Consider the following 13,603-nt stretch of genomic DNA (forward strand, 5'->3'; position numbering starts at 1 on the left):
AGAGGTCATGTAGAAATATTTTTCTGAAAATGACTGAGCAGTTGAGGCTGAAACAGTTTACTTTCCTGATAACATCAACAACAAAATGACTGATGAGCTTGAAATGCTGCTCAGCTAAACCAACTGCAACACATCATATGGCACAGCACAAGAGGCACATCCTACTCAGAGGCAGGGTACAGCATAGCTAAGTAGCCTATGGCTGTTCTTAGAAATAGTTTTTGATACAGACTGCTAGATCTTGACCTTAGTGATTTACCCAGCTTAGTCTCTAACCAGATCATGAGGTTATCAGTAAACTCCACCGATTGATCCCACTTCTGTGCCTGGGTTGTTCCTTTCACTGAGATGTCAAAGAGAATAAGCTATTCTTCCAGGCATTTTGATACATAAACTAGACAGAAACCATTTTCAGATTTAAAGCAATGTGTACCCATGCTTCCCATTGATGGAGAAGGAAGAAAACGAGAATGTGGACCTGAACTGTTCCCTTCTGGAGATGACAAAGGTTCTGTGCAGAATATTGTGTCTCTATACTTATCTTCTGTAGCACTTTTCAACACCTGAGCTTGAAATGCTCAACAAAAGAAAAGGAAACACACATAAAAACTGATAATCATGGAATCTATTAATATTTTCTATTTCCAATAGAAAAGTAAATTCATATATATGACCAGCCAAGTTGCTGTAATGTACTGTACTTAGCATACACGGTGAACTTCAACTCTCTGGAGCAGCCCCAGAAAACAGCTCCAGAGAGGGATACTTTGACCAGTACAAAGAGTGTTGTGCATCCTGCCTCCTCCTGAGACACTGCTGCTTGCCACCACCATTTCGTCTGGCAGAAAGGAGGGGTTTGACCCTGGCTGTGGCCAGCTCTCTGCTGTCTTGACACACTGGTCTTGCGCAGAGTTATCCTTCTGCTTTTGCTTGGCCAGGCACAGAGAGCTGTTCAACCCCAAACACCTTCCCCACACTTGTGGGGGAAGTCTTTCTTGGTCTTCTTTATACAGGGGCCACAAAACTCTACTGGGAGTTTTGCTTCCTTGGATGTTTTAAACTCTGGTGTGACTCAGGGCTGAATGGAGTCACCATGACAATAAAGTGTGGTACCTATTCATTTTTTCCTCGTAAGGGTAAAATTACTAAATTCCAACAACAATTGGAATTCCAATTACAAAATACTGGATTCCTCTGCCTGAGGTAAAAGAACACTAAAAAGAAAATTACAGCTGCATAAAGATGAAGATCTGGTTCTCTGTATTTGGGAATGCAGCCACAAATGTGAGAGGTAGGCCTTTCACTGGCTTGCAAAAATGGTATGAAACCAGAAACACTTGTGGAATTTCTCAAATAGAATTAACAAATAAACATGAGGCATGGAATTCTGTTAATCTAGAGATTGTGTGGGTTTGCTCCATCTCTGGCTATTATTGCTATTTGTACTTAACACACAGGTCATTTACTGCAATATGACACCACAAGTACTACCTAAAGAACTTAATGAAAATTTGTCACTGTTTAATCATGTAGGACAATTATGGTGGTCAAACCCATAACCCGGTAACTGCTTATAAAAAGCATTCAATTGTAAAACAGGTACAAGTACACGTGTGCTTAAATGCTTCTGTTATTAAAAGCGTTTCTATTTTGAGCAGTAAGAACACAGCCCTGTTTGGAACAGGCAAACTCATCTTTGCTAGGTCACATGTAGACATTGTGGCTGTGATACTCATTCCTACAGCTTCTCTTAAACAAGGACAGCCTTCCTGAACCCTGCAACTTGAAATATTATAGGGACGGAAAGGAAGATGTGTCTTAATGTTTTGGGTAATTCAGAAAACAACAGGCTAAAGCAATCAGGAATTGCATAAATTCTGAAATTCATCAGTTAAACCTCACTTATTTGAGGCAGAAATAAATACTTCAACTACCTTTTCACTAACAAAATCCAATGACCTTGTTAAACTCTCAGTGCCTGTTTATTAACACTTGTAGAGCATTTATTAGGCAAGTTCTGACTGCTCATTTTCCTGCAGAGTGAGACCTATCTGAGGCAAGCAGAATAACAGCATGGAAGAAAAAAAGAACAGACTTCTATAATCTAGTGCAGCTCTGCTTTTCAAACCAACTTTCACCACAAAGGCACTTCCATCTCAGTACACAGAAGGCTTATGAAACTGAAATAAAAGTTGAATACACATATATTTTCACTAGGAAATGATGGATTGCTCTGGACTGTAGCGACATGTATTCCTAAAAGGGAAATATTTCTCCCTTCCTCTCACAGGGAAAAACAGGGCTCGAAGAAAGGAATAAAGCAATTTTAACAGAAGGGAGTAAATGCGCTCTGGTCCACACTGACAGGTAAATTGTAAAATGTGTATCATCATAATCTTTTCTTTAAAAACATGACTGTTAGTTAAAGCTTAAAATCATTTAAGCAAGACAGTCCCAGCTTCATGAGGGGATAGAAACTCACTTTAAACTTCTTCAAGATTTTCTTTTAAACAGGATGTGAAGAATGTAACTTCTTTTTGGGTTAGTCTCACCTCTAGACAGTATTGAGTCCATGTCTCCACTTGCCACAGCAAGTTTTAAGAAAGAAGTAGTTGCACCTGCAATTCTCCTGGTTTAAAATTGGTAAGCATTCTCTCTAGCACAACCCTGTATACAAGCTTTTAATAAACAAATCTCCTCTGCAAAGATAAAGCCAAACTAACTCATCACCTCCAAAAGTATCAGGATCGCCTGTTTGTCCAAGTACCAGGCAGAGCAAGAGGCAAGAAAAAGGGCATTTTACTCTCTCCTATTGTTTTTCCTAAAGCCCTTTTTAGCTCATTTTGTTTTCTTGCAGCCTGATTACATCACACATTGTCTTAAACTTGAGTACTACCATGTACTTTTTCTAATGCTTTATGGACCCTTTTAGAAATGGGGAGAGATCCCACCTGATGTTTTGATGGATGCTGTTTCAATGGATCAGTACCAAATAACTCAGGTACAAATAATGCCTATCAGCATGATAGGAACTGAGAAAAAAACAGCTGCCTTGCAGGAAGAGCTATTTACTTCTCTAGGTTAAAAGGTGACAACCCAGCATTAGGTTAGTAAGAAGGCTTACACATACCTCCAAGGCAGATTTCTGTACCGTAATTTGGCTGTAGACTCTAGATCCTTCTGGGCAAACAGTCCTCAGTTCCTCTTTATTGAGGGAGAAAAGCTGAGCACCCGTCAGCACGCCAAGGCTATTGACAGTCCTGGGGTCACACCAAGAGATTACAAACAAGAGATTAAAAAAATACAGTAGCCAAGGGAGAGAAGCAGATTGGCTTCATTCTACATTGTCTCAGATAGGACTACTAAATCAAAACAAAACTTGATGTAACATGACTCTTGAAGTCAATTCTGTATCTGTTATAACACATACCTTTTAGTGGAGGCTAACATATATACATTTTTTTTCCTAAATACATCTATATCTATAGATCTATAACCATATTGATATATATGGATATATATTATATATACACACACATATATATGTAACAACAAATTATTTTTTCCAAAAGTGCAACTGGTGTGTCCTGATTTTCAGAAGGCTGCTGGATTTTAAAAAGTGGGCAGACCACATCCTAATTACTGACAGGGAGATAATTTTAAGAGGTTTTCTTACATTTGCCCTCAGACTTACACAGGATTGAATCCTTTGGACTGCAACCATGCTTTCACATCCTCAGGTGAAGAGTCATAAGTGATGTTCACTACTGGGATATTTGGTCGTGGCACATGGAACTTCCTCTGAGCAGCGCTCCGGCCGATGGTGAGTCGATGAACAAGTTCATCCTGAACCTCCTCCATCTGCGATTTCCTGCCTAGGGAGAGAGATGCCCCACAGGAGTTATTCTCAAGGTTGCTTTATCAAAGCCAGATAATTTCTTATACTCCACTTTAATCTTGAACTTTTTTTTTTCCTTTAAAGATACATTCATTAGATCTGACTGAATTATTATTCTCCATTTTCCCTAGGGAAGATTTCAATATTCCCAGTCCTCTCTTTCAAACCAAAACAAAATCCCCCAAATTCAGCTGAGACCCTAGAATGAGGAGATGAGTTTGATGCTGCACAGAGGCATAGATCAGTCTGACAGCACCCAAGCTGTAAAAGAAAATGGTTATTCAGTTTTCACAATCTGCATATCTTCAAATACAATTACGATGTTTTAAAAACAAAAACAAAAAAAGATGAGGAAGAATATAAAATTGCTTACACTGTAGAAAGGCAGCACTTTTCACAAACATTTTTAAACGGAAAGCTCAATTCTTTAGTGCAAATCAATGTAGGCAAAAAAAATTCACTGCTGCTGAATCATACCAACTTACATCTAATAAGCTATTACAGTAATAACTATTTTTAAGGGGTTTTAAGATATCTGAATTCACTCCAAGCCTGGAGTGACTTGTTAGCTGAAACAATGTCACACTTCTCATTAAAAAATGAGAAAAGAAAAATGTAGTTGCTCTCAGTGACACAGAAATTGGGGAAGGGGTTGTTTTGTTTGGTTTGGGGTTTTTTTGAACAAAACTATACAAATTCGATATCCCACAGAACCCGTTTGTCTGAAGCATTTACTTCAGTGGCTGGTCATCAGCAGGCAACAAACTGAAATGCTTTTCATGCATTTCAACAAAATCAATTATAATGGAACTGAAAATTGTTTAAAATGCATATAAGAAGTTTTACAGATAATTTCACAAATATACATATAAATCCAAAAGGTTATAAATATCTTTTTGGTCACTGAGAAGAATCTGGTTTAGCCCAGTTAAACTCTCCATGCAGTAAGTCTGGAATAACTTTAAAAATCCCCTGACACACAACTTTAAATGATCTCAAAAACTCTCAGGATTTCCTTATTAACTATTTTTAGTTATCTTTATTCAATCTTCTCACTTTGATACACAAACAGTAACTATAGAACCTTCTCTGATGCACTCAGATGGCAAAAGCTATTAATTTTCTCACATTATACTGATAGCAACAGAGGAAAAGACACAACTTCAATATGAAAAAAACTGTAAGCTAGCAAAAATGTTTCTTTCTCTACTTTCCTTCTATATTCTCCCAAAACCTCTCCAAGGATCAACATCTCTAGCCAGTTAGACAAATAAAAACAAGCTTTACGTAAGCTTTTAGTTTGGTTGTTTTTTTTTTTTAATTACCGCAACAAAAATAAGTCCTTGATTTAGCCATTTTTCTTTTACAAAATAGCCCCAGGTTGAAAGCAGACAAAATCTTTCTAGTAAAATATTTGAGGTATTCAGGCCCTTTTCTGTTGGGTTTTTTTCCCCCAGAGTGTGAATCAGAAGCCAAAATGACATGTGCTTGGCGATATGTGAAGGTCCGAGATGGGATATACGAGTAAAGACTTTAGGCAATGTTACTGCGGCATTGCACCAGTTATTTTCCCAAACAGGAAGAGAGCAAGAAAATTGCTATCTTCCTTCTATTTACACAGATTTAAAAAGGCTTACATTTTATCTTGACCAAGATTATATCAAAAGAGAAATGTTTAGGTGTTAGGTAACAGATTCTTACTGTTGTTAGACACATTATCGTAACTAAACCAGATACTCTTGGTGTGAAGGCAGGTACTACATTGCATGGTCTCTGCAGGGTTCAGGTGATTACCTGGGCAACAGGTGTATGGGCAGGGTTGCCCACTGTCTCTGGAGAGGTAGCTAATTCTGTGAGGACTGTGAGGTACCTGAAGCCCATTAACTGGGCTTGAGCGACAGCTCCCAGGAGCTCTCATGAGTGGCCCGGGGCCTCAGCAGAGGCTGAGAGGGTAAGAGATGTCTTGTAACCACTTAGTCTACAGCAACCCTTCACACCTTGCACCATGTACGTGAAGCCAGCATGGTCTTCACATTTTCCATCTGTAATGGATAGAGAAGGCCATCATGGATTCAAGGAAACACACTTGCTACAGCATCTGGAGTCCTTCTTGGATGGAAATAAAATGATCATTTTTATGCATGTGTTTGTGTGTGAAATTCACACTTGCTTTCCACATCTTTTATAACTGCTCAGGTTTCTGTTTTTATTTAAGTAATAAAAACTGCACAAAGTAGGACAAAGGCAGAAGCTGGCCCTACTGTTTGTTTGGGAAATGGCAGTCAAGCCTGTTCCTCCTGCCAGACTGTTCTCCATTTATGATTTCACATAACAGACTGGTTGGCTGGAAATTATTAAAAAGGTCCCAGAGCCTTCCTGAGTTCAGAGCTTAGGCAAGAGCTTGCCTACCATCAGACTATGTCAAAGCAGGCTCCACCAACCGAGTATGGTTACCCAAGCAGGCATGCTTCCCATCCACTGGGAACAGGTGGAAAAGAAGCCCTTCTGCAGAAAGGATTACATTTGGTGCCAGTTTCTACCTCAGGTGCAAGTGGTATTTTCTGATAAGGCAGGTAGGGAAAGGATGGGAAAAGCTGTCAACTCTTGAACTGCAGAAAGTTCATCATTTTAACAGGTTTTATGTTAGAAGTTACAGCAAATGCTTGCCTACAAGTTTCAGTTATTTTCAAGTCAAGCAATCACACTGCTAAAAGTGCATTTAGGACAGAAATTAGTGACTAAGTAAGTTCTTCCAACAGCTTGCTTTTCAGTCAATACAGAGTGGAAGCCTCAGCATCAGTCAGGCTTTATATTTACAAGATGGTCTTAACTTTTGATGATTGCCACATGCTGCTGGATGCAGGTTACCATGTTTTTCTAGCTAAAGGGCTATGGAGTACATTCTCTTGTCCTCCTAAGACAAGGACACTAAGGCTTACTCAGTGGCCTGCAGTTGCTGTTGCTTTAACCAAACTAAGGGGACCTGATTGTAAGACAAGTCTCCCACAATGCTATTACAACATGGTTCCAATGCATCAGTGAGACCTGTAAGTCTCCTTCCAAGCTTTGGACATGTGTTTTAGAATGGTGCAAAACCCCTAGAAATACGAATGACCATGCACAGAAGTGTAAAAACAGCCTAATTTTAAAAGCAATTTAGATTTTTAAATGTGGCAGTGAGTTTGGATGGAAAATGTACATCAGCCAGAATACCAGCATGGGCATTTACAGTGTTGAAAACCACTGACTGAAGATCCCAGACAGTCATAAAAGGAGAGGACTTAAGACTGGGACAAGTGCAGAAGTGTTTTGTTCCTACTTACCATCATGATTAGTGAGGTTCTTAACACACATACATAGAAAATGTGTATTTTAAACATAGCGTTAAAGCTAAATATTTCATAAACATTTATCTGAAACACAAGGTTTTAAGGAATTTAAGGATTATGCAAAACAAACAGAAATCGGAGAAATATTTTTCCTCTTGCTTCTCAGACAAACTTACGATCCACAGGCACTTGCTTCTGCCTCTGGGTGTCACGTGCAACACTACCACCACTGTCACTAGAGGTGCTGCTTTGGCGGCTGATGGTTGCTGGTGCTTTCGGCACAGGAACCGGTATAGGTGCTGGTGCACTAGGCGGGAGAGGGACAGCCACGGGGACAGGAGCAGGTGCTGGAGGTGGCGAAGGAGTAGCAGGAACTGTATCAGGTTGTTTTGCAACATAGTCCGTCCTTTGTTTCTGAAAAGATGCGGAGAGACTCAGTTCGACAACAAAAATTGGACAAGACATCAGACAATCTCAGGTTTCTGCAGAAAATGCTGGGATGCTCTGCAGCAACTGATTTCATTTATTACACACAGACAACTTATTTGCCAGATAGAGTTCCAAAATTTGCCAAAACTTGATTTGGCATCCATTTTTCTTCTCTGTTGGACACAAAATTCAAAGCAATGGCACCATCTGGAACCTGATTCTTTCTTTCCAACAAGTGGGTTCTATAAATGAAACTATTTTTAAATGCCAGACTTCTATTACCTGGCACTTTTTAACAGCTTCCAAAATTTCTGAATTGTCAGACTTAATCAGTGTAAAAATGGGTATTTTAGAGATGTTATGGGAAAAAAAGTGAAAAATCCAGCCACACCTAAGCTTGACTAATGGTTTAATTTACAGATGTCACAGAGGTTGGGATAATACATTGTTTCTTGAACTGCAGACACCATTTAAGAAGTTCCTGCTCCTCCTACCCATTCAGTTGTGCCTTTTCAGCTATTTGTGTGGTCACCATGTGCCACCTCAATGCAATAATCCAATTTAAAAACCCCAACCCCCAAACTCCATAATTCTTGGAAGAGTGCTGTTGCTTCTTTTCCCCCACTTTATGCAGTGTTCTAATAACACACTAATTATCTTTCTGCTAATAACTAACTAGCAGGTTTCTCAAGAATAATTTTGGGGAATAACTTCTTTTCTTTTACAGTTACAGGAAGATGCATGTATTTTCCCAAAGCAATCCCAAAGACAGATAAGCCCAGAAGCTCATAAGCAACCTATGCTACCCTTTTCTTTCAAAAAGTTCTAACTCCACATCTCACTGTTTTAACAGTGTTTCCTCTCTGCAGTTTTGGACTAACACAGTTTGATATTAAAGTTTGTTTGCTTAATAGGGATGCCTCATTTCTTGGTTATGAAAAGTCTGCTTACTTTGGTACAAAAATAGATTAATACATTCCCCAGATTCATTGCTCCTTCCTGAAATACCTTTCTCTGTTCCCTTGGAGGCAGAGGGTTTATGGCAGATCAAGTAGGGAAATATTTGTAGGAGCTCTATGTTAGAGTCTGAGCAGCAGATTACTGCCCTGACAATAATCAAACTTTCATTAAATGTCAGCAACTGCCCTTATACAGGAATCCCCAACTCAGTAAGTCTAACTGATGGACAAGGTAGTTTGTAGTGAATGAAAACTGGGACCATTACACAGTTAAGCTATGCTGAGTTACACCAGCAGATTCAATTAAGCCTAGAAAAAAAGTCTTTTGTTTCCCTTGGATAATTTTTCATTTAAATTGTAGTAGTCAGCTACTGAAGCAAACATATAGTCTCACAGTATATTCCTCATTAAACGTTTTTGTTTTTTACCTTAGCATTTAGTTCAAGCACATTCATCTCAATTATTTTGTGTTCACCTTGTGTGGTGCATTGTGGGGAGGTTTAAAAAAACCTATCATATGATGGAGTTTTTCTGTATTCTACTATTTCAGTGTTAAGACAGTAAATGCTTTGTAAAATGTCAAATGCTTAGAAAAGTGAAATGCATATTATAAAATAGAACAAGCAGAAAAACATGTATTTAAAAGCCTGTCCTTTGGTGGAAAGGTATATATAGTAAATATACCATAATTTATTATAAATAGGTGTACTATGGTATATCCAAAATCTTGTTAATGAATTTTAAAATTTCACAGATATTAAAATGTTCTAATGATATTCAGATTTTTTAAAAAATCTTTTTCACAGATGCTAGTTGGTAGACTGTTTATCCCCACAATGTACCCTCATGCATGCCCCAACTTTCTTCAATAACATGCAAGGAAAAATCAGGGCTTTTTTATGGGAGAGAGGATTCATTATAAACCAAGGCATCAACTACACATCACCACAATCCTAATGCAGAAAAAGTGATAGCTAAACACTATATGTAGCTCTCAATGGATGCTACTGATGTAGTTACAAAAACATGTACTAAAATCACAAGCCTCACCAAAATGACTAATGACTTGCTGGACTGAAAATAAAATTAAACTGGAAGCATCACTCAAATTCTAAATTTACATATGAAACCACACTGAAATACATTTTGTTCACATTTTGTTGAACAGTGCCCAAAAGCCAATCATACATTTGACTCACATTTAACTCCCCCCCCCCCCCCCCCCTTCTTTTTTTAACTACAGATCTTTTGAGGACATCCACACATTCATCCCATCACTGTTCATTGCTACAAACAAAACAAGCATGCAGTATGGAAACTGGTGACTACATAGTCCAAAAGAGCAATTTTTGAGGTTCAGTATCAGAAGAGTAATTTTGTTACCTCTGAAAGCTCTCCCAGCAATTGCTGTGAGGAAAACGGAGTAAATCACATCAAATAGTATTGTTAGAAAGGTAAAAAGTAACTGCCTCACACATCACTCCTTAAATTTAATATATATTAGCAATCTAAAACAAAGGAACGTCAGTGCTAATAATTACCTCTTATTCACTAAGCAACTCACATGATGAGTTATTATTTTCTTTTGAATAATGAACAAAGTGTTGGCTACAAAACACACATATGTGAAACCATATAACAATGAGCTCTTTTCAAAGCACGTATCCAGACAGAAACTTAGAAAGAGGTTTAATAAAAAACAAAACCCAAACAAAAAAACGACAATGGATTGAAGATCATAGGGTGAATGTAGAGAACACTTGCAACTGTTGAACAATAAGAATTAAATCACGGCACATATTAAAAAAGGTATTTATATATTTTAGCTTAAGAAATGTTGATTGGCTTAGAAAATTAGGTAAAGGTCACTGCTGACAGACATGTACTCATTACTTCGCTGACAGTCACAAGAACAGCAAACAGTTCTGGGATTTGTTTTTCCTCTTTCCTCATATTTTTTTTTAAGAATAAACTTGCAATTCTCAACTCATGCAAACCGGAACAAATCCTTTAAGTTACTTGGAACAGTGAGGACACACACTCACTAAAAATCTGGATGTATCATAAAACCTTGCTGGGACTAGGTCTTTTTTTTTTTTTTTTTTTCCCCCTATTTTTTTGCCAGAAAATATTTTGGTTTTACAGGAAAAAAATGTAGGTGCTAAAGCTCTTTTTCAATACACTACAGGCTGCATCTTGTCAAAAATCAAGATATGATCTATTTTTAATGTAAGCAGAATAGTAAGTTTAAGTAAAAGTGCTAACAGTATCAACCATAATTCTTGATCATTGTAAAAAAAAAATGGGAACTGCACACGTTTCGGCATCAAAAAAAGGGAATATCTGTATTCAAACTATGGCAAATACAGACTTAGCATTAAAGGGGCACTGGATACAACCATAACTAGCATTAGTGCTGGGAAATGCTCTCATTAAGTTAACATCGACATGGAGATTCCCGTTTACTCTCTTTCCAAACATTTTAGTGCCCCATTCCTGTTTCGACAGTGACAGGAGTTCAAAAGGGCTGCAGAGCATTCAGCCTCAGAATCACAGAATTGTCTAGGTTGGAAAAGACCTTGAAGATCTTCCAGTCCAACCATCAACCCAACATTAACAGTTCCCAACTACACCATATCCCTCAGCGCTATGTCAACCCAACTCTTAAACACCTCCCAGCATGGGGACTCCACCACTGCCCTGGGCAGCCCATTCCGACACCTAACAACCCCTTCTGGAAAGAAATACTTCCTCACATCTAGTCTAAGCCGTCCCTGGCACAACTTGAGGCCATTCCCTCTTGTCCTATTGCTTGTTACTTGGTTAAAGAGGCTCATCCCCAGCTCTCTGCACCCTCCTCTCAGGTAGCTGTAGAGGGCAATGAGGTCTCCCCTCAGCCTCCTCTTCTCCAGACTAAACACCCCCAGTTCCCTCAGCCGCTCCTCGTACGACCTGTGCTCCAGACCCTGCACCAGCTCCGTTGCCCTTCTCTGGACACGCTCGAGTCACTCAATGTCCTTTTTGTAGTGAGGGGCCCAAAACTGAACACAGGAATCGAGGGGCGGCCTCACCAGTGCCGAGTACAGGGGTAAGATCCCTTCCCTGTCCCTGCTGGCCACGCTATTGCTGACACAAGCCAGGATGCCATTGGCCTTCTTGGCCACCTGGGCACACTGCTGGCTCCTGTTCAGCCGGCTGTCAATCAACACCCCTAGGTCCCTCTCTGACTGGCAGCTCTCCAGCCACTCCTCCCCAAGCCTGTAGCGCCTGCTGGGGGTTGTCGTGGCCCAAGGGCAGCCCCCGGCATTTGGCCTTATTGAAACTCCTCCAGTTGGCCTCAGCCCATGGCTCCAGCCTGTCCAGGTCTCTCTGCAGAGCCTCCCTACCCTCGAGCAGATCAACACTCCCGCCCAACTTGGTGTCATCTGCAAACTGACTGAGGGTGCACTCGATCCCCTTGTCTAGATCATCCATAAAGATGTTAAACGGGAGTGGCCCCAAAACCGAGCCCTGGGGGATACCACTCGTGACCGGCTGCCAGCTGGATTTAACTCCATTCACCACAACTCTTTGGGCCTGGCCATCCATCCAGTTTTTTACCCAAAAAACCTTTACCTTAGTTTTGTCAACAGCACTGTGGTTTGGATGTTTTCTTGAAATGCATTTTAAGAGAAAACAGAGAACTAACTACTTATCTTCACCCAAAAGGGATAACGAGGTACACAAGATTGGAAGAACAAATTTCAATCAAGGTCTTTTGCCAGTTTCCTTTGGTGGGCTCAGCTGTTATACAGAGTCAAACAGCTGCCTATTAAAATCCCATTACAGGTCATCTAACTAGCTCTTTGCAGAGTGGAAAGAATTTACATTTTCGTTGGATTTATAAACTCATCTTGCTAGAATCTTGCCAGAAATCAAGAAGTACATTAGGATCGAACAGGGAGAAATCCAGACAGAATTTACTTATTCAGGTTGGTATTAACTAGGATTAGTCCCATTTCTTAAAAAAAAAAAAAAAAAAAAAAAAAAAAAAAAAAAAAAGGCAAACTGAGGACTTTTAATTCCTACCATTAATTCCTTCAACAACTATCCAGTATAATGGGTGGTATCCCATAATTTGGATTGGATGAATGTTGAATTGGACAGGAAATAACTTTTTTTAAAGCCATCAAAAGATCTTGGTCTGACAGTAACTTTAAAGAACATTTGGTATGAAATGAGGTAAAAGAGATACTGGCTCTTCGTCTAAAGTTATGGTATCTCTTTGGCCACTGCAAAATGAACACCTGGCAACTACATCTCTTCATTATCAAACACTTCATGATCTGCAGGAAAGATACCAGTTGGCAAAAGATGAGTATGACACTAACTTGGAGCACAAATGCTGTGCTTGGGGGGAAATAACTTCCCACAGAGATATTTTAAGTGAGCTGCTAAACAAAGAGGACTGAAAGAAAGGTTTTGATGGTAGATCACCAAGAAATGCAAAGGACACTTGTTCCAAGTGAGGTGGAGACTTTTATCTTGATGTTTGCATACCACAAACATGCCTCTTACATATACTGTCACACTTCTGTGGACAGCCATGTTTCTTTAAAAATAAGACTACAGGACTGCATTTGATTTAACATTTATTCTCTGCGCCTTGGGATTTCATACAGATCACTGATAACAAAACTGTCTCACCTCACAAAGGGTGTCATGAGATTAATTAACATGCCCACCAAGATACACACCTCTACACCAATTGCGTTCCTCAAATTTCTTCTTCAAGAGCATAAAAAAAAGTTAATAAAATGCACAGTAATTAGAAAATATAATGATTAATTATTTTCTGGGTTCACCAGCAATATTAGTACAAAAGAAGAAATCAGAGTGCCTGGGAAACAGGGGAACACTGTGAAATGGGATGAAGTACCACTTTTGGTTCACAATAAAAAGACAGACTAAACAATCAACACCACAGGAAACTCATAAACAGTAATCAG

The 13,603-nt window shown here is 39.2% G+C and overlaps 1 protein-coding gene across 5 annotated transcripts in view; it reads right to left on the bottom strand.

Annotated features, from left to right (window-relative positions):
• The window catches only part of EPS8 (EGFR pathway substrate 8, signaling adaptor), a 140,038-nt gene that overhangs the window by 2,645 nt on the left and 123,790 nt on the right, over positions 1–13,603 (bottom strand). For all 5 annotated transcript variants that reach the window (XM_074902210.1, XM_074902213.1, XM_074902212.1 and 2 more), the window contains 3 exons: positions 7,404–7,641; positions 3,695–3,875; positions 3,131–3,260 (listed from right to left, as the gene is read on the bottom strand). In XM_074902210.1, the coding sequence (XP_074758311.1) occupies positions 3,131–3,260; positions 3,695–3,875; positions 7,404–7,641 (549 nt within the window). The remainder of the gene's footprint in view (positions 1–3,130; positions 3,261–3,694; positions 3,876–7,403; positions 7,642–13,603) is intronic.

Source organism: Athene noctua, chromosome 3, assembly GCF_965140245.1.
Source record: "Athene noctua chromosome 3, bAthNoc1.hap1.1, whole genome shotgun sequence".
Taxonomy (NCBI): domain Eukaryota; kingdom Metazoa; phylum Chordata; class Aves; order Strigiformes; family Strigidae; genus Athene; species Athene noctua.